A 21,902-nucleotide genomic window follows, 5' to 3' on the forward strand; every position below is an offset into this window, starting at 1 on the left:
ACAGCCTTTGAGTTATTTAAAGTCTTTTATTGACTGCAATGTCTCAGATTTGTGATGTGATTTCCCTCTTTAAATTTAACGTATTTATATAGTCCTCTCTAGAATTTGCTCTATATTCTATAAATAAATATTCTGAGAGTTAACAGATTTGTTCATACAGACAGAAAAGAAATCAAAATATAAAAGTGACAGGGTTCAAACAACTAAATTGCATTATAACTAGGACTCATATATTCCAAACTACCACAGTCTAAACACAGAAATTCAGCATACAATTCAGAGATTAATCTTAAAATTACTTCTAAATTCGAATAAAATATCATTTAGAAAGTGTCTGTAATATATTAAATACAATATTAGATATATGCACCATTTATATGACTTGTTTCCTTACTTCAACTGGTATATTTGTCAGGGACTATACAAGAAGAAACCTTATCGTCTAATAATAGTAACTTTTGCTTTATGCCCATCTTAGGTGGAATTATATAAAAAAACATGGCACATAGATTACCCCTGTGTTTCACTTCAAGCAACCATTCCCTCTTCTAATAGAATCACAGAAAGTACAGAACCATAATCACAGATTTTCTGATAACATTCAGGCAATTAATTTTATTTGCAGTTTGGTATGAGAAATGTCATATGAGGATACTAACAGATGCAGTATATTTACAGTCAGGATAAAGAAGGGAAGGGAGGGAGGGGGAGAGGAGCATTAAATGTAACAAGTGGAGCCTGACTCTTTTCAGTGGAGTCTCATGAAGGCAGAGTAAAGAGGAAGAATCACCTGCCTTGCCCTGCTGGCCATGTTTATTTTGCTACAGCCCAGGATGCAGTTTACTTTGTGGGCTGCAAGCACACATTGCCAGCTCATGTGGAGCTTCTCATCAACTAACACCTCCAGTTCCTCTCCTCAGGCCTGTTTTCAATCTCTACTCAACCTGTATTTTTTCTTGGGATTGCCCTGGACCAGATGTACAACCTTGTACTTGGCCTTGTTGAACTTCATGAGGTTCACACACAACCATCTCAAGCCTGGCCGTGTTCCTCTGGATGGCATCCCTTCCGTCCAGTGTACCAGCCTCACTACACAGCTTGGTGTCATCCGCAAAGATGCTGAGCGTGCACTCAATGTCACTGTCCATGTCACCAAGAAAGATGTTAAATAGTACCAGTCCCAATACTGACCCCTGAGAAACACCATGCATAACTGACTTCCACTTGGATATTGAGCTGTTGATTGCAACTCTTTCAGTGTGATCATCCAGCCAATTACTTGCCCAAGTGGTGTATCAGTCTAATCCATGTCTCTCCAACAAGGATATCATGGCAGACAGTTTCAAATGCTTTGCACTGGTCCAGGTAGGTAATGTCACTTGCTCTTCCCCCATCCACCAGTGCTGTCACCCAATCATAGAAGGGCACCAGATTTGTTAGGCATAATCTCTCTATACTGAAGCCAGGTTGGCTGTTACCAGTTACCTCCTTATTTTCCATATACCTTAGCCTAGTTTCCATGAGGATCTGCTCCATGGTGTTGCTGGGCACAGAGGTGAGACTGACTGGTGTGCAGTTCCCTTTGTCTTCCTTTTTTTCCCTTTTTAATCATGGGGGTATATTTCCCCTCTTAGGGTGAGTGGGAACTTCACCAGACTTCCACTGCTTCTCAAATATGATGGTTAGTGGCTTAGCAACTACATTTACTGGTTCCCTTCTCCTGCAGATGTCATCAGGTCCCATGGGGTTTTACACCTTTAGGTTCCTTAGATAGTCTTGAAACCAATCTTCTCTTATACTGTATGTGGTTCATCATTCTTCTAGATCTGGCCTTTGCCTTCTGGGCTTGGGCTAAGTGGCTAGAGCTCTTGCCAATGAAGACTGAAGAAAAAAAGTAATTGAGTAACTCAGCCTTCTCCATATTTTGGGTAACCAACTCTCCAGTCTCCCTCTGGGGATAGTCCACAATTTCCCTAGACTTTCTTTTATCACTGATGTACCTATAGAAACTTTTATTTTTTCCCCTTGATGTTCCTGGACAAATTTAATTCTAATAGGGCTTTAGCCTATTAGAAGCTCTATTTAGATTTGCTAACCTGAACCCTGTCTGCACAGACAATTTCTCTGTATTTGTCCCAGGATGTTTGTCCTTGCTTCCACCCTCTGTAGACCTCCTTTCTCTGCTTCAGTTTGGCCAGGAGCTCCTTTTTCATCCATGAATCCTGGCATTTTTGCCTGACTTTGTCCTTTTTGGGATGTATTATTCCTGGTCTTGGAGAATATGACCCCTGTATATTAACTATCTATCCTGGGCCCCTCTTCCCTTCAGGGCTTTACCCTATGGTGTTCTAGCAAGCAGATCCTTGAAGAAGGGAAGGTCTGCTCTTCTGAAGTCTGAAGTGCCCAGGGTAGTGAGCTTGCTGTGCTACCTCATCACTGCCCACAGGATCCTAAATTGCACCATTTCATGGTCACTGTACCCTAGATTGCCTTGAGTTTCACATTCCCTAGCAATCCCTCCTTGTTGGTAAGAATGAGATCTGGCATAGCACTTCTCCTCACTTGCTTCTCTATCAGTTGGAGAAGGAAGATATCAACAATGCATTCCAGGAACTTCTGGATTGCCTACACCCTTCTGTGCTGTCCCTTCAGCAGATTTTGGGGTGCTTGAAAAACCAGGGCTTGTGAATTTGAGGCTGCTTCTGTCTGTATAGAAGGGCCTCATCTGCTTGGTCTTCCTGATTCATGTTAGACTAGGTAAGAGAATGTCCTACCATAAAGGAGATTGCACTAATACATAAGTAGTGCAAATAACTTATTATAGCTTAATCATTCATTAATTAATAAGCTGTTCTCCTCTTTCTTATATGGCTGAAGAGATCTCTGAAGAACTGTGCACAAAGAAATGTGCTCTGATTTAATTATCAAATTTCGCATATGTGTGAAAGACAGGTCGTAAGACTACTTGTAGGAGAAAAAACCTGTCCAGCCATCCATAATTTAATTACTCAGTCTTTAGATGTAGGCTTGATTTTCTTCAGTGAGTGTGGCAACAATAAGCACTTCAGAAACTCAAGAACAAGTCCTGCATATGGTTTTGTTAGATAACTTTTTTCTTAGAAGAAAATATGATGTTTCTCTTTCTCTTTCTCTTTGTCTTTCTCTTTCTCTTTGTCTTTGTCTTTCTCTTTCTCTTTCTCTTTCTCTTTCTCTTTCTCTTTCTCTTTCTCTTTCTCTTTCTCTTTCTCTTTCTCTTTCTCTTTCTCTTTCTCTTTCTCTTTCTCTTTCTCTTTCTCTTTCTCTTTCTCTTTCTCTTTCTCTTTCTCTTTCTCTTTCTCTTTCTTTCTTTTCCTTTTTATTTTTCTCTTTCCTTTTCTCTTTCTTTTTCTTTTTCTCTTTCTTTTTCTTTTCTCTCTCTTTTTTTTTTTTTTTTTTTTTTTTTCAGTGCTTTGCCCTCATAAAGTCAGCCACAATTCCTTCTGCTAAATATTATGAAAAGTAAGCTTATATAGAATAATAACAGAAATATAATAATTTACCAAAAGGGTTGTTAGACATTGGAACGGGCTGCCCAGGGAAGTGGTGGAGTCACCATCCCTGGAAGTCTTTAAAAGACGTTTAGATGTAGAGCTTAGGGATATGGTTTAGTGGGGACTGTTAGTGTTAGGTCAGAGGTTGGACTTGATGATCTTGAGGTCTCTTCCAACCTAGAAATTCTGTGATTCTGTGATAACATTAAATTCTATTTCAGTACAAATTGCCAAGATTTATTGTGGGGTGTTTCAGCTAATATTGTATTGCAACTTTGAATAATTTGCTCCATGTACAAGGCTACAGATGTTAAAAGTGCCACCACCTTCAACAGGTCTGTTAAAATGATGCCACATGACCCCAATTTCTTTAACATATATCATCTAACTGAACTGCAATTGAAACAGCTTCTAACAGACAAATTTATCCCTGTTAACTGCACATCATTCTTGCTAAGAAATTGACATTTTAAAATGGTGAGCCCGAAGAAGCTACTTGTCATTAAAATGATACTCTTTGTCTATCAGTTATTTTTGATTACAACAAATATCAAGGCTGATCTTAGTGTTACACACAGAAAAAAAAAAAAAAAAAAAAGTATTTAAGTAAATTTTAACATTATTCATGGTCATTACTTTCCTGAATTAAAATTTTAATTTTAACTTTTAAAATTTTATGCTTAATAATTATGTGTCTGTAGAGACACAATAAACACTGGAATTGTGAGAAACTTTTTTTTTTTTTTTTTTTTCCTTCAAAAGAATTATAATTTTGTACCAGGAATTGAAGTAAGGAACCAATCTACAATAATAATAATAATAATAATAATAATAATAATAATAATAATAATAATAGCAAGGACCTAAGATTTGGGAACTCTTAGCTTAAAATCCTGTTGTCTCTTTGCTCTACTTGCCTCTGCGTTTTGTTCTTTATCTACTTCATACTGACAAAGACATTATTCATGATAAGTGATTTTTCTTGATTACTGATTATTGATTTTGTGAATACTTTGTGCTCTTTTACATAGATTTTTTCAGTGCTGTGGGATTCAGAAAGGATTGGGGGAAAAGAAATTTTAGTGATTATTATTTTGATTATTTGTTTATCTGTTACTTATTTTAGTAATAGCTTAATTTACATACTGTACTCATTATTACTCAAGACAAACTGGAACTTTTTTGTTCATGCAGGATCTACACCAATCCCAGAGACATTTTCCTATCTTTAAATATTCTTTGGAATTCTATGTATCCATCTGAACTCTCTAGTCTTACCTGTCCTGTGTAAGAACTCATTCTGGCACTACTATTTTACCCCTCTATAACAAAAAGTTTAAACTCACTTTGTTTACACAAAGAATGAGCAGCTGGAATTCTGAGGAGAGTATACTGCTGACAAAACAATGCTAGGTATTAATATTATTACATGGTACTGCTTCTCTCCATTTTTTGAAAGAGTCATAGAATATGAAGACTTTCTCAGCTGACACTGTCCTGCTTTCACATGGCTTGAAACATACTATTAGTTTTCCAGTGGGGAAATAGTCAGAACAAGACTATTGCTCGCTGAAAATCTCAGCTCCACCCTGAAGGCTATTTTGCAACACACACTATTAAGAACATATGATCTAATCTCAATTCAGTGATTAACTAAAAAAAAAAAAAAAATAAAAAATAAATCTTTGGTTCTCAATTATTGAGTCTCCTCAACTTCTTCATTTTTTTTTTTTTTTTCTATACATCTTTTTCTTAATATAGACTCAGGCCTGCCTTAGCCCTTAGCTTCCTGGAACATGACCTGGTGTTTGGCAAGTTTTCTATATGTAGGTAATAGAAAGCTCTGTAATTGAGACTTCTAGGTAATAGAAAACAAAATATATGTACTAATATATAACTTTATATAAAAAAGAGTTACTTGATACCTTTTAAATGCACTGACAAATAGCTTCATAGAGCAAGAAATTAATTGATTACATTTCACAAATGGAAAACTTGCTTCATGCATTTCTTAGATTATACACATGAACTGTACATATCGTATACCCAAATTAAGGACTCAACTCGCAGCCTGTGTTATTACAAGTAATTTCTACTCAAATAATCACTGAGAAAAAATGTTAAAATAAACCAACAACCATAAAAGCATATACAAATCGCTAAGAAAATAAATAATTAAAAATAAATAAATAAATAAGGAATCATTAATTTGCAAGCCAAGTCAATGACACAGGTTTTAGTTAACATAGTTCTTTTTTTTTTTTTTTGCATCTCTTTTTTTTTCTCTCTCTTTTTTTTTTTTTTTTTCCATAATAATGTTTTGTTTTGTTTTGTTTTGTTGTTTTTCCTTCATTTCTATTACCTGCACTAATGTCACTCAAGGTTTTGCCTGGCTTATGAAGATTGATTTTAACTTTTCCATCACTCAGATATAACAGGAAACCACCTGAAGACCGATGTACTTTACTAGATAACAGAAGTCCCTCTTTGTTCCAGGTGCGAAATTGGAAACTGATGGATATTTCTTCTTGGCCTGAAGTGCCAGGCAGTGCCAGGTAACTCCTGGAGCTCAGAAATGTAACAGGAATCACCTGTGGCTCTAAACACAAGAAAGATATGTTGCCCTAGAAAGAAATGAAACAAGAATGGAATTAGGAATATTTAGGTAAAACTTGTCATGAGAACTTTTGCATTGACACAACATAGTTTCAAAATATTTGGCATAGAAGTTAACACTCTTGAATGTCTTAGTCTAAAAAAAAACAAGTACAAATGTATAAGAAAATCACCAGTTTGAGAAATGTTTACCTGATTCTTTGGCAAGAACAGACATAGCTGCCCAAGCAGAGTGGCAAAAACCCTTGAGTGAATGATGTAAGATCTTAAATGAAGTGATTGAACCTTCAGTAGTTAAACACCACCACTTTGAGTTTATTTTGGCTCAGTCAAAATTGCATTAGGATCTTGACAAATTTCTGAATTTCAGATGAAATCCCACAGAATGCTAGGTTTTGTATAAATATACAGTCCTGAATGCCTGTATGCAGAGAGGAAATCTGGGGTGGGTCTGTGTTTATGGCAGTGCTAAATCTGAGAGAGAAAAACAAAAAATATTCTGGACCAAGTAACAGTCATTCCTATTCAATGCAACTGGAGATGTTCACTGAGCTCAGTATTCATTTTCAGAAATAATCAGTGAAAATTACACATATAAATTCTTACTACTTACAAATGTGAAACACATACTTTATAAAAAATATCTCTTATTTTATCTGTTTATTTATTTTCCAGTGGGCCCACGTGGATCAGATTATGATTAATATTTAATTATTTAACCTTTATTTTGTACTTGACTGTTCCTGAAATCTCTGGTTCTTAGGTGCTTAAATAAATCTGAGGATGAGTTCATTGACTCTGAGCTTTAGTTGTATCTGCAGTTGTACTGATATAAATAAGAAGACAGATATATTTTTTGAGTCTGGTGTTAAAGTACGTTAATCTTTATGACTCCTGACAGTGATAAAACATGTACTATGATCTAATGACTTGCCATCATTTGAAACATAACTAAGTAGTTCTGTACAGACGATAACTGATGACAAAACAAACAGATGATAAACTTTTTAGAATTTAAAACACATCTAACAACTTTTCAACACAAACAGTTTTTAAACTTTTAAAGGCACATAAAATGTTGACCTTATAGGATAAAACTATAAAATCAATCTAAGAAAAAATCTCACTAGCCCCTGGCACGGCAAGGCATTAAAGTTTATCTGTTTTCTTTTCCTTCAAGGATCATATATAAATATATAAATGAATAAACTCATTTGTAGAGAGATGAATAGTTGACTTAACAGACTCATAGTAAAAAGACAGTCATCAGATTAAGAAACTTCGTCAAAGATTAAAAGATTTCCATCTGCAGATTCCCCCTTCTCTTTATTTGGACAATTGCCTGAAAGACCAGCAGAGTGGCTGTTTAATACGGATTCTGTAGTAACACAGATAATTTCTGGCACATATACATTATAAAACATCTAAATAGATTTGAGTAGCACAACAGTTCAGTCATTTGAGATAAAAACAATTATATTTCTTGCCAACAATTTCATAGTTTCTCATTCTCTAGTCCACAGAGAATCTTCCCAACATCTATCATCATCATGGACAGGATACAGAGGTATCAATTTAGCTAGTTATGGAGTGCTTCAATGAGGTTCAGAAAAGAAGAGATTAACTTCCTGAAATCCTTTTTTTTTTTTTTTTTTTTTCCTGGCCAGACTACCAGATCTGATTTTGTTCATCTTGTGAACTGAAATCCACATCAAACATTTTGGATATTGATAACATTTCCTATTTAGTTATTTATTTTGAACTGATACTTTCCATCATAACTCTTCTTTTGCTGGCTATTAAATCGATGAATAAATAAATAGTGAAAACAGAGATTATCCCTGAATGTTCCAAATAGAAAAAAGAAACAAAGGACAAAACAATTTGTTTGTTTGTTTGTTTAGTAGAAAACCTTCTGTAGCAGAAGGAATTTTGTTAATTATTGAAAGCATTTCTTTAAATGGTAGGGATTTGTCTACTACAGCTGTGGGCTGTGTCACAACAAATGTTTAAAACCCAACAACCTAAATTACAGCTCTTAGAAGAACAATATAAATTGACAAGCAGAACTTAATCCATCAAATTACAATGCTCTAGAGAAAACAGAATGGAATGGCATCCTCAGCAATAGCTTTAAAAATATACTGGTGATGTTTTTACTAGTCATGTACAGAAGTGAAAGACAGTGTTTGGAAGAGTTTAGGTACATCTTGTATAGCTGAATGTTACTTGTACATGTAAAACAGAGAGTTATAATACAATTTTGAGATATCACACACACCTAAATATTAGATGGAAATCTGAGAATAAAATGTATCCTGCATAATCTACTGGATGAATATCTACAACAGCAGAGATAAAACATTCCAAATAGGTGATTAATTGATTTTTCTTTAATTGAACAACAAGGATTTTATTAGAACTGTATATCAACATGTTGAATAGGGAAGTGGCTGTGTTTTTATTTTTCTTTTTCTTCTTTTTTAATGATGATGATGATGATTGTTATTATTATTTTATTTTATTTTATTTTATTTTATTTTATTTTATTTTACTTTAATTATTTATTCTTTTTGAACTATGAATCTCTTACCACAAAGGAGATCTGAGATCTATGCCTCCTGGCCAGGTCAATAATGCTCACTCCATTATAATAAATATTCTCAAAACACCCATGAAAATTCCTGCGTGATAATGCCCCTGATTTTCCAGGCACTGGGATCCCTCCAAAGCTGAGCTTAGAAAGAGAAGAGAAATCAATAATACTATTAAGTAATTTTCTAATGAAAGAAGTTACTAATAATGTAAGAGAAGAAGTCAAAGATTGTCCAGTACTGAATCCACTACTTCACGGCTATTTATTTGTATGACATTTGTGTATTAAAAGAATTGACTAACATGAATAGGGTTATATCAAGTTATACATATGCATTTTATATATATATATAAAAATATATATATAAAATCAAGTTATATGTAAGCATTATATATATAATATATATAGGATATCTATATAGATATATAGATCCTTCTTTACAGTAACTTCGTATATAGAATTATCATTTTTATGGGTCCATTACAGCCGCAAAATGAAGGACAAGGTCCAGTATGTACAGACACAGCTGGACAATGCTGAGTATTTTAGCTTCTTTAGTAAATTTGAAGCTGATCTCTCCACTATGTGTAAATCATAACTACCACAACACAGCACCAGGGTACATCAATTAAATTAGTCTGGAGTAGATTAAAAACAAAACAAAGGTAATGTTTTCCTCTCAGAATGGTTAGTTAGACTGTGCAATTCTTTGATATGATACTGTAGGTTTAACAAAGTTCAGAAATACATTGTAAGATTTGATAAAAAATAAAAATCGATTGCAAGCTAAGAAATGTAAAAATATCAGTATGTCTCAGTAAATCCCCAAGACACTAAATAATTAAAAAATAGTAATAATAATAAAATTAGAAAAGCACCACCACAAAGATGACTTGATCTATTCTCTGGTCAATTTTTTCACTCTTAGACACACTTAGGTACCATAGGATACCAGTAAAGTGAACTTTCGAACTCACTCATTTCAAAGCAATTCCATTTGGCATTCAAAATGATTGTAGGAAAGATCAGTTGAAGCTAATTATCTTTTTATTCTGAAATTTCACTTAATGCTTACAATCATTCTATATATAAAGAATGAGCTACATCATGGCATAAACATTATTCAGTTATTAAATTGAGAAATATTGGTAGCAATAAATGCAATTCTAAATACAGCTTTTCATAGTCATTTGGAAATTTTCAGGCTTTTTTCCAGTTTTTGCTTTCCTTTCTACCTTGTACTGAAAGAGAGGAAGAATAAATTCATAATATTGGTAAAATAGATACATTAGCCACTTAGTTGAAATTAACAAGCATATTTATTTATTTAGTTGTAATCCTCAAAGTATTAGCATTGTGGCTTAGACTCAGTAATTTTAAACAAAATTATAACTTCAATCTTGTGAATGATATTCTTGAGAAAAGATACTGCAGATATGGAACAGCATGAAATCTTTTTCTTAACTGCTTAAGACATTGAATAGGGAGAAAAAAAAAGAATACAAATCTGCAGGCTCAAATGATGCTCTATCATCATATCCTCCAGCAAATAGAAGGGGGAAACATAATGCATCCCATCTTCAAATTATAGACTGAAATAGTAGTTTCCTATGGTTTCTCACAGGTGGGAAACTATCACAGCAAATTACATCTACTCTTTTTCATCATTCTACAATTTGCGTAAACTAGATTTCTTTCATGATACATTTGCTAGATTTAACAGGAATTCAAGTTTTATCCCAAGCATCTCTGACACAGGTTTGTTCTGAATTTTGTAATTTTCATCAAGCCAAGAATAATAACTTAGAGCTAGGGTTAATTTCTTTTATTAAAGGGTAATATTTTTAAAGTAAAAATAATAAATAAATTTATTCAAATTATATTTACAAATTGCTTAACACATTTTCAGTGGTACTGAAATAAAATATTTAAGAAAAAAATGAATTCTGAGATGAAAAAGTTGGTCTATTAAAAACTTTCAGTTGCAGGTCCAGCACAATATTAATAATTTAAGAGTGTCTCTCTTTGGTTAATTCCAAAGTAGAAAATCCCTGAAGTCTCAACCATTAAAACTTCCTTAAGCTCTATCCCCTTTGTTTCTTGTTGTTGTTGTTGCATTTCTATAACAAAGTTAATAAATGTAATAAAGGAAAGGTAATTTTCACACCTCATAATCAAGAGCCAAATAATTGAATTCTCCTTTAGCATGAAAATGATGAGTGTGTTTATCCACTGTAAAGTTTACTTGATTGTTAAAGTGCTCAATGAGAACAGAATGCCAATGCTGATCATCCAAAAGACTGCCCAGGGTAATATTAATTTGGGTATTAGAAGAATGAGTTTTATCGTCACCTTGAGAGAAGAAAAATAAGAAATTATTAATTTCATATAAAAATATAAATATTCAAATATATACTGCTAGTTTATCATATACTGCTAGTTTATCATATTTAAATCTGCTTAATGAAATAAAATAAGTTTTAGTAAAATAATATCTAATAACTATATTTTATATATATATTAACTTGATGAGACTGTAGCTGTTACCTAAATTAATAAGAAGGGACAGCTTTCCTTTAAGTAATTCCAGGGTGATGTGGTCTCCATTTTGTCCTTCTCTGTGGAGGAGAATTCCATCACTTTGCATTGTCTTAAACTTCAGAGAAATCACATCTTTCAGTGTACTCATGAGTTTTTGATTAAATGTGTAAATTAGACAACTTTTCCCATCAAAACCAACCACCTCGGACCCTAGAAGTAAAGAAATGAAAGATAATGTATAATGCTATGTCTAAAAGGAACAGTTGTGGATTATTTCAATAAAATATGAAGTCTCACTGATACTGTTAGATTTACCTCTGCCCAGTAGAGTGTAGCTTGTTTCTGCTATTCCTGTTCTTGTCTAAATGTTAAGACTGTTCTAATGATGTCTTTATCACTTAATAATAAAGCAAGGTAAACAGAAGAGATTCTGGTTTGTGTTCCAATGTAATACCACGCCACTCAGCTTGGTGTCATCTGCAAACTTGCTGAGGGGGCACTTAATCCTATTGTCTATGTCACTGATGAAGACAGTGAAAAACACTGGTCTCAAGACAGACCCCTTGGGGGACAAAATTCATTAATATCCTCCACCTGGACATAGACCATTGACCACTACCCTCTGGGTGTGGCCATCAAGACAATTCTTATCCACTGCATTGTCCACCCAACAAATCCCTATCTTTCCAATTTAGAGATTAGGATGTTGTATGGGACCATGTCAAAGGCTTTACAAAAGTCCAAGTAGATGACATCAGTTGGTCTTGCCTTGTTGACTGATGCAGTTACTTTGTCATAGAAAGCCACCAGATTGGTTAGGCACAATTTGCCCTTGGTGAAGTCATGCTGGTTGTGTCAGATCACCTCCTTGTCCTGTATGCACCTTAACATTACCTCCAGGAGGACCTGTTGCATGATCTTGGCAGGCACAGAGGTGAAGCTCACTGGTCTGTAGTTTGCCAGGTCTTCTGTTCTACCCTTTTTTAATATGGGAGTGATATTTCCCTTTTTCCAGTCACTGGGGACTTTGCCTGACTGCCATGATTTTTAAACTGTGATGGAGAGTGGCTTGGCGACTATGTCAGACAATTCCCTCAGGACCTTGGGGTGCATATCATCAGGGCCCATAGACTTGTAGTTAGTTACTTCAGGAGGTCCTGAACTTGCTCTTTGCTTACAGTGGGGGAGACTCTGCTCCTCCTGCCCCTGCCTAGAGAGGAATTTTGGGGAGTTTGGGGACAAAAGAGATGGAGAAAGTCTGATCAGTTTGAAGACAGAGGCAAGGAAGTTTTAAGTACCTCTGCCTTCTCCTCATCTGTTGTTACCATTTCTCTGTCTTCATTTGTCGGAAGTGATACACTCTCTTTAGTCTTTCTTTTGTGGTCAGTGTACCCGTAGAACCCCTTCTTGTTATTCTTTGCATCTCTCACCAAATTTAGTTCTGTCAGTGCCTTGGCTTTCCTGCACCCATCCCTACACATCTGAAAAGCATTTCTGTCTCTTCCCTTCTGCCTCAGTCTGACCAGCAGGTCCTTGCTCACCCATGCCAGTTTTCTGCCCTTCCTGATTATAACACAGGGGAATGGAGAGTTATTGTTCTCTAAGGAAAAAAAATCCTTGATGGGTTTTTTAGGATCACATCCAGCTCTGATGTGATCCTAAGGACCATGTCCCATGAAATTTCATCCACTAATTCTTTGAACAGCTGGAAGTTCACTCTTCTGAAGTTCAAGGTGCTGACTTTGCTCTTAGTCAGGCCTATATCCCTCAAGATCAGGGCATTGTCACTGCACCCCAGACTTCCTCCAGTCTTAACCTCTTTAATAAGCTCTTCTGTATTGGTGAGCACCAGGTCCAGTACTGCTTCTCCTCTGGTTGTTTTGTCTAATACCTGGATGAAAAAGTTGTCCTCAGTGGACTCCATGAGTCATGGATTGCTTACCACCACATGGTTTTCCTGGTAAACATCTGGCTGGTTGAAACCCCCCAGGAGGATGAGAGTCTCTGAGCATGATGCTTCCTGTAGTTGAAGCAAGAAGTCCTTTTCAACAGGCTCCTCCTGATAGGGTGGCCTGTAGTAGACCCCAACCAAAGGATGTCCTTCTTTGGTCTGGTCCTTAATTTTCAGCTACAGGCTCTCAACCTGCACTTGGCTGTCTCTCTGAGGGAACTCTTCACAATCTATCCATTTCTTAACATAGAGGGCAACACTTCCTTCACTGTCTGTCTCACTTTTAAAGCTTTTAGCTCTCTGTTTCAACATTCCATGTGCGTGAATCACCCTACCACATTTCCGTGATAGCAATTAGATCATCATTTTCTAAGTGCAATGTCGCTTCCAGCTCCTGCTTGCTTCCCATGCTGCATGCACTGGTGTAGAGGCACTTCAGCTGGGCTAAGGGCCATGTCACCTTTTTAGAGTCCCTCCTAATTCCTGTGGGATGATTCACATGTGTTTCCCTGCCATTTATAAAGTATTGGCATTCAGTGGTTCTCCTACACTTAAAGGTACATCATCTCTCCCCCATCAAATGTACTTTAAAGCCCTGCTAGAGTCTAGCCAGCTTTCTGCCCAAAACACTCTTGCCCCATTTGATTAGGTGTGTCCCATCCTGTAGCAGCATGTCCAGTCTCTCAAAAACACACCTGAGATCATAGAACCCGAAACCTTGATCATGGCACCAGCTATGCAGCCACCCATTCAAGTTATCCATATGCTGCCTCCTCTGTGGGTCCCAGTCTCCAGCTGGGAGGATTAAGAAGAACAGTACTTGTGCTCCTGATCCCTTCAGAATTTTTGCAAGGGACATAAAGGCCCTTTTGATGTTTCATAGCCTCTTTCTTAAGGCTCAGTTGTCCCTACTTGAAAAAACAGAAATGGGTGATAGTCCCTCTGGCTTGATCAAGCTTGGTAGCCTCTTTGTGATGTCACAAATACAGGTCTCAGGCAGGCAGAAAACCTCTTCGGAGATACTGTCTGTGTGGCAAATGGGTGCCTTATGCCTCTCAGAGCAGAATCTCCATTTACCAACACACTCAACACTTTTTTTTATGAAACTGGTTCTTAAAGAAATGGTATGTTGGTCTACCTTTTTACAGTTACACTTTCCTGGGTCTTGACCATTACCATTGTTGTTGACATCCACTCCTTTATTGAGCCCCAGAGAATGGTATCTGTTGTGTAGGGGCACTTCTGGGGCAACAGGGAGATTCTTAACTCTGCTCAAAGCAGAGACAAGGATCCAGCTACTCTTACGCTTGTGAGTCCGTCAATTCTGCTGGCTTCAGGTTGGAAACCAATTTATCCCTCCCTTGAGGGGATTTAAGACAAGGCTGTTGCTCAGCCCCCACCAATGTTGATACCATGTGTTGATTTTGGGACTTTTGCTCTCACGATTTTTATGAATCTCTCCTGATTGACACTACCTATCAAATATAAACGATGCAGACCTCAAATGGACCTTGACCAATTCCATCGTCATTCTTAGGCACTCCCCATTAGGTCCATTGGTTTACATATCTCAAATTTGCTTAAGTGTTTTCTAACCTGATCCTCCTCCACTGAGGGTCTCCTGTGCTCTGTACTTTTCTCCTGCACTTTCAAGTACCTTAGATTCCTGAAATCAAGACTTAGCAGCAAATATTCAAGAAGACATTGATTACCTTGGCCTTGTCCATGTCTTTTAGTAGCAGATCCCCTGTTCCTAGTGCTCAGCAGTGGATCCACATTTTCCTTAGTCTTCCTTTTACTGCTGTATACCTGTAGAATCACTTCTTATTGTCTTGCATGTCCTTTAACAGATTCAAATCCAAGTGTGCTTTGGCTTTCCTAACGAAACCCCTGCATGCTTTGACAATGTCTCTGTACTCCTTCTGCATCACCTGACCTTGTTTCCACCTCTTTTACTGTTTCCACCTATTTTTCCACTGCTTTTATTGTCTGAGTTCATTTAGAAGTTCCTTGCTCATCCATGGTGATCCTTATTTGATTTTCTGTTTGGATGGACCTTTCTTGGGCTTGGAGGAAATGATTCTTTAAAATCAGCCAGTATCTCTCTTCTTTCTGTGACCGTCTTCTATGTCACGTTTCCAATTATGTCCCCGAGCATGAAAAAAAAAATTGCTCTCCTGAAGATCAGGACTGTTGTGATGCTGTCTCTCTTCTTCTCTTCTTTCAGGATCTTGAGCATCACAGTCTCATGGTTGTCATAACCAAGGATGTCTTGACTTTTACGTCCCCAATCAGTGTTTGTTTGTCTGTAAGTGTCAGTCCAGAAGAGAATATAATTTAGTCAGCTGCTTGAACACCTGCATTGGGGAATTATTATCATAGAATTCCATAAAAGACTTGGATTGTTAATTCCTTTTTGTGCTTTCCCTCTAAAAGATACCAGTGTGATTGAAGTCCCCAGTTAGAAGTAGGTCCTGAGAACCTAAGACTTCTTCCAGTTGTCTGAAGAAGGCCTCATCCATTTCTCCCATAACAGACAGTCTATACCAGACATCCACCACAATGCCAGCATTGTGCTGACGTTTGGTCTACCATCTAATCCTATATTTACTCTGATGTAGCTCATCAACAGTACCCAGGAAGAGATTCATTTATCCCTGCTGCTCTCGTAACATAAATGGCAATTGCTCTCCTCACTGCCCTGGATGATCCTGTCTAAACAACCTGTATGAATCCATGGCACCACTCCAGTAATGTGAGCTATCTCAACAAGTGTTTATGATCAAAATGAGATTGTAGTACTCAACTATGTGAAGACCTCAGTTCTTTCTCTGTGCTTGCTATGTTGTGTATGTTAGCATGCAGTTACTTCAGGGAGGTGTCTACTTGTGTTGATTTCCCAGGCAAATACATTCCCCATCATGTCATCCTCACAGCAGCAATTCCCTGCTTGTGTGCATGCACTTGAGATGTTCATTCTTGAGCCCTGGTTTGTTGTTTTCAAGGTATGTTTTCCACATCACACTGCAGCCTCTATTTTTCAAGTCTGTGACTTCACTTGATTTTGGGTCATCATCTCCCTCCCTTGTCATTTCTAGTTTAGAGCTCTCAAAAGGTTTGGTACTCTTTTGGAAAATATGCTTTTGCTCTACATGGTAAAGTGGACCTGTCTCTTCTTCCTAGCAGCCCTTGATCCTCAAAGAGTGTCCTAAGGATGTTAAACCTGAAACATTGTTGCTGATACAAACTGCACAATGAGAATCACAGGATCCACTCATTCTTCCTCAAGTACTATTCTCTTAACAGCAGAAACAATTAAATAATATAAAAGAATATCTGTCAAAATCATTACAAATTGAATGAAACACAAAGGAACAGATAACACTATAGAGTATTTGCAGTTCATAAGAAGAAAAATTCAATTGTCCTTGAAAGATACATTTGTGAAGTAAATGAAGATGTAAAAGACATTTATTTTTCAGCTGGCTGCTTAACTTTTTCCAAGACAATGGAAAACCCCATTTATTTACTAATTTTATTTAAATAAAAAAAAAAAAAAAGAGTATAAATATATAAATATATATGCACATACACACACATATAATGTGTTTATTTCTCCAAATTGTCACCATGGAAATGAACTCCATTCAAATTAACTACAGTACTTAAAGTCAGCTATTTATGTTCCATTTTCAAGAACTGTTACCAAAAGAATGCAGCTGTGTTCTGAAGTATATAGCTCTTTGATTTTCCATACATCTTGATAATGTACATCTTATGAAGAATTGATTTATGAAGAGTACAATGAATAAATATTACATTCTACCAAAAAATAAATTCTAGGATGACTATTTTACTCCATTATGTCACTGAATGAATGTAGATAGTAAAAGTATTTATCAATTTCAAATTAAAATAATGGATGTAAGTCTAATAACTTCAATAAAAAGTTCAATAATGTAACTTTGTATATTGTCAAGTATATAAGAAATCAGCTAGATAGGTATATTCTTATGAGGTAATAGTAACAGTAGGGTTTGTTTGTTTGGGAATATACTCTTGCTATAAGTTAATGAGACAAAAGTATAAATGACATTTATCCCTGGTCTCTAAAATCCTGTTCACTGTTCTGCAGCACTAGTTCCGAAGAAGCAAAATCAACTCAGCAAAATTTGGAAAATAACAGAAACAAACTTCCCCACCAGAATGCGTGAATGAAGATTGTGAAAGGACTACAGAGGTTGAGCAAAATTGTTATAAAATTTCTCATATATGTTCTAATTCCACCATCTGTTCATAATGACTAAAAATAAATTGAAAGAGTTGTGAGAGATAAAGCTTGGATCTACTGAAGTGTGTGTTATCAAGACAGAAAGAATGAGCCCAAATACCCAAGGTGTCATAATTTTTTCCTGCTTCATTTTTGCTAACACCTACCAGCTTTGAATAGCCTCTAGATTTGAACATCAATCTCTATGCACTTTCTGTGTTCCACAGAATCACAGAATGGTTAAGGTTGGAAGGAAGCTCTGGAGTTCATCTAGTCCAATGATCCTTCCAAGCAGGGTCACCTGAGAGCACTCTGCTCTCAGGAGTGCTCTGCAGGACTGCATCCTGAGTTTTGAATATCTCCAGAGTAGAAGACCACAGCCTCTCTGGGCAACCTGTTCCAGTGCTTGGATATCCTCACAGAAAGAAATGTTTTCTCACAGGGTATAAATAAGGAAAATATAAATATAAATATAAATATATATATATATAAAAGGTTGAATAACTTTATGAACTTTTTTTTTTTTTTTTTCCCCCCACAGTTTTTCCCATATGTCTTAATCAAATCAATATTATCAAAATTCTTAGTAAACTGTGAAAATATCTTTGGAAACTATGAAATGCCTTTCAGAAGCTGGAAGTCCTGGGAGCCTACTCATACATCAGATGATCAGATGTTTTAGTGGTCTTGAGCAAAAACTTTAGTTGCAATAGTTTTCTTTGGAATATGCTGATTTGTTTGTTGTTGATCTTTTCACTTAATGCAATAGTTCAGTTAATGCTCTACAGGGTAAGACTCCAAACAATGCAAACTGTCTGTCATTTTTAACTGTTTCTAGGTATCCTTATTTCTGACCAACTATATTAAAAAAAAAAAAAAAAGAAAGAAAAAAAAAAGAGAGAGAGAGAGAGAAATCTGATCACTGGCCCTTGGCAATTTGGGAAAGCAGACGTGAGAAGGTACATGAGGCTCAAAAAAGTTAGGTAAATCAAGACATAAATATTGCTTTAAACAAATCCTTGAGGAAATAAATAAATAAACATATAAATGAATAAATAAGTGATATGTTAAAATTATTCATAATAATTTAAACTATGTAATCATAATAATTTATAAATTATTTAAATTATTATATAAATCATATATAAGCATTCCAGAAGTTGGACTCAATGATCATTGTAACGATCCTTCCAACCTGGAATATTCTACAATCCTACGATTCTCTATGTAACTATATATAGAATATAATCTTAAATATACACAAACATTTAAACTAAACTATTGTGCAAACCATTATCTTGCTCATTTAATACAGTGAGGACTCTTGCAGATTGAGTACACCCTCAGAAAATTTACAGATGACACCAAGCTGAGTGGTGTGATTGATACAATAGAAAGAAGGGATGGCATCCAAAGGTGTCGTGATTCCGCTCGAGTGGGCAGCCGAGCTCCACCACAGCCGCTCTCTCACTCCCCCTCCTCAAAGAGGAATGGGGAGAAAATATGTGAAAAGGGCTCAAGGATTGAGATAAGGACGAGAAAATCACGCAGTAATTATTGTAACGGGCAAAACAGACTCGGCATAAGGAGATAGTAAGATTTATTGCCTATTACTAACAAGCGAGAGAAGTGAGAAAACAAAGGAAAAAGCAAACCAAAAGCACCTTCCCCCCCATCCACCCTCTTCCACCTCCTCCCCCCGAGCGGCACAGGGGAACGGGGGAATGGGGGTTATGGTCAGTCTACAGCACTTCTTCTCTGCCGCTCCTTCTCGGTCACTCTCATCCCCTGTGCTGTGGGGTCCCACCCACGGGATGCAGTCCTTGATGAACTGATCCGGCGTGGGCTTCCCACAGGCAGCAGCTCTCCCAGAACTGCTCCAGATATGGGTCCGTACCACGGGGTCCATCCCTCAGGAGAAAACTGCTCCAACCTGGCTCCCCTACGGGCAGCAGCTCCTGCCAGGTCACCTGCTCCTGCGTGGGCTCCTCTCCACGGGCTACAGGTCCGGCCCGGAATCTGCTCCGGCAGGGGTCTTCCACAGGCAGCAGCCTCCGTCGGTGCAGGGCCACCTGCTCCACCGTGGTCTCCTCCACGGGCTGCAGCGTGGAACCCTGCTCCACCGTGGTACTCCATGGGCTGCAGGGGGACATTCTGCTTCACCATGGTCCTCACCACAGGCCGCAGGGGACTTCTGCTCCGGCGCCTGGAGCACCTCTCCACCTCCTTCTACACTGACCTTGGTGCAAGGCTGTTCTCTCACTCCCTTGACTCTCCCGGCTGCTGTGTGGCGCAGCGTTTTTTCCCTGTCTTAAATATGCTCTCACAGAGGCGCAAAACAACATCGCTTATTGGCTCGGATCTGGAAAACAATGGGGCCCTTCCCAAACATGGGGTAGCTTCTAGATCTTTCTCACAGAAACCACCCCTATGGCTCCCTGCTACCAAAACCTTGCCACGTAAACCCACTACAAAAGGGGCCTGGACAAGCTTGAGAAGTGGGCCCACATGAACTGTATGAGGTTCAACAAGTCCAAGTGCAAGGTGCTGCACCTGGGTTGGGGCAATCCTGGACATGAGTACAGAATGGGAGAAAAAATCATTGAGAGGAGCCCTGAAGAGAAGAACTTGTGGGTTCTGATGGATTAAAAGCTTGACATGAGCCAACAGTGTGCACTTGCAATCCAGAAGGCCAACTAAATCCTGGGCTCCATCAAAAGAGGAGTGGCCAGCAGGTAGAGGCAGATGATTGCCTTTACTCTGACCTTGTGAGGCCCCACTTGGAGGGGTTACACTACTGCATGTAGGTCTGGGACCTCCAGCACAAGAAGAATGTGGATCTGTTAGAACAGGTCCAGAGGACAGCCATGAAGATGATCTAGGGTCTGGAGTACCTTTCCTATGTAGAAACTCAGAGAGAACTGGGCCTGCTAAGCCCACAGAAGAGAAGGCTCCGAGCTGATCTTGTTGCAGATTTTCAGTACTCAAAAGGGAGTTTATAGAAAAAGATGAAGAAACAAATTTTTGCTAAGGCAGACGATGATCAGACAAGGTTAAACTAAAAGAGGGGAGATTTAAATTAGAGATTAGAAGGAAATTATTCTCTCAGATGGTGGTGAATCTCTGGAACAGGCTGTCCAGATAGGTTGTGGAAGCCCCATCCCTGAAGATGTTCAAGACCAGGCTGGATGAGGTTCTGAGCAACCTGATCTAATGGGTGGCATACCTGCCCATGTCAGAGGGGTTGGAACTATATGATCTATGAGGTCTCTTCCGACCCAAGTCATTCTATGATTCTATGACCTGGGGATCCTGTTGGACACCAAGTTGAACATGGGCTAGTGGTGTGCCCTTACAGCAGAGAAGGCTCATGGTATTCTGGGCTGTGTTAAGCAAAGCACTGTCAACAGATTAAGGGAAGTAATCCTTCCTCTCTCCTCAGGACTGCTGAAGCCACACTGGAGTACTGTCCAGTTCAGAGACCTCCAGTACAAGAGAGACATGGAATTCCTGAACAGTGTCCAGTGAAAGTAAAGGAAGATGGTGGGAACTGGAGCCTCTTTCTGGTGAGGAAAGGCTGAGAGAGTGGGGACTGCTTAGTCTGGAGAAGAGAAGGGTCAGGGGTATCTTATCAATATATATGTAAATACTTGAAGGGATGGTGCAAAAGGATGTAGCCAGGCCTTTTTCATTGGTGGCCGGAGAGAGGACAGCTGGCAGTGCTCACAAACTGAAACACAGGAGGTTCCTTCTGAATATCAGGAAACACTTAATTGTTCAAGTGACTGAGCACTGCCACAGGTTGGCCAGAGAGGTTGTGGAGTCTGCCTCCTTGGAAATATTCAAAAGCCATCTACACATGGCCTGGGGCTACTGGCTGTAGGTGGCTATTGGTCTGAGCAGGGGTGTTGGACCAGATGACAACCAGAGGTTCCTTGCAACCTCTATAAATAAAAAAAAAAACTCTATAAATAAATGTGTCCTGTATTAAAAATAAATAATGAAATAAACACATGGAAATATATTAATGTTACAATAACGTGTTATATCCTATGAATGTCTATCAAAGATATCACTAATGTGAAGTCAGTAGATAAAGACAAAACATTAGTACTGATGATATGAAGCATGTATTTGCCAGGTATATTACAGAACAGGGAATTTGAGAGCAGTGCCAAAAAATGTCCTGTAAGTATTATTTTACTAAGACAGTAATTACCTCTTTTGAGTATGACACAGTATCATACTGTGGAGTAATGAGATCAACCTCACATCATCTTTGTAGTTTTAGTTTTAGTTGTGCAACTTGCAACAGATAAGACGGAAGGAAGAGGTTGCTACATTTTCGCTTCACAAACACACACAAACAAATAAATAAAAAATTAAAAAATCTCACAC

At 37.5% G+C, this 21,902-nt stretch overlaps 1 protein-coding gene across 1 annotated transcript in view; it reads right to left on the bottom strand.

The window, feature by feature from the left end:
* The window catches only part of CNTNAP4 (contactin associated protein family member 4), a gene marked incomplete at both ends in the record, with an annotated part of 227,329 nt that overhangs the window by 72,444 nt on the left and 132,983 nt on the right, over nucleotides 1–21,902 (bottom strand). Inside the window, 4 exons of the mRNA XM_084304819.1 lie at nucleotides 5,893–6,154; nucleotides 8,740–8,883; nucleotides 10,910–11,094; nucleotides 11,290–11,493. Of these exons, the coding sequence (XP_084160945.1) occupies nucleotides 5,893–6,154; nucleotides 8,740–8,883; nucleotides 10,910–11,094; nucleotides 11,290–11,493 (795 nt within the window). The remainder of the gene's footprint in view (nucleotides 1–5,892; nucleotides 6,155–8,739; nucleotides 8,884–10,909; nucleotides 11,095–11,289; nucleotides 11,494–21,902) is intronic.

The sequence above is a fragment of the Netta rufina genome (assembly GCF_964035555.1).
Source record: "Netta rufina genome assembly, chromosome: Z".
Classification (NCBI taxonomy): Eukaryota; Metazoa; Chordata; class Aves; order Anseriformes; family Anatidae; genus Netta; species Netta rufina.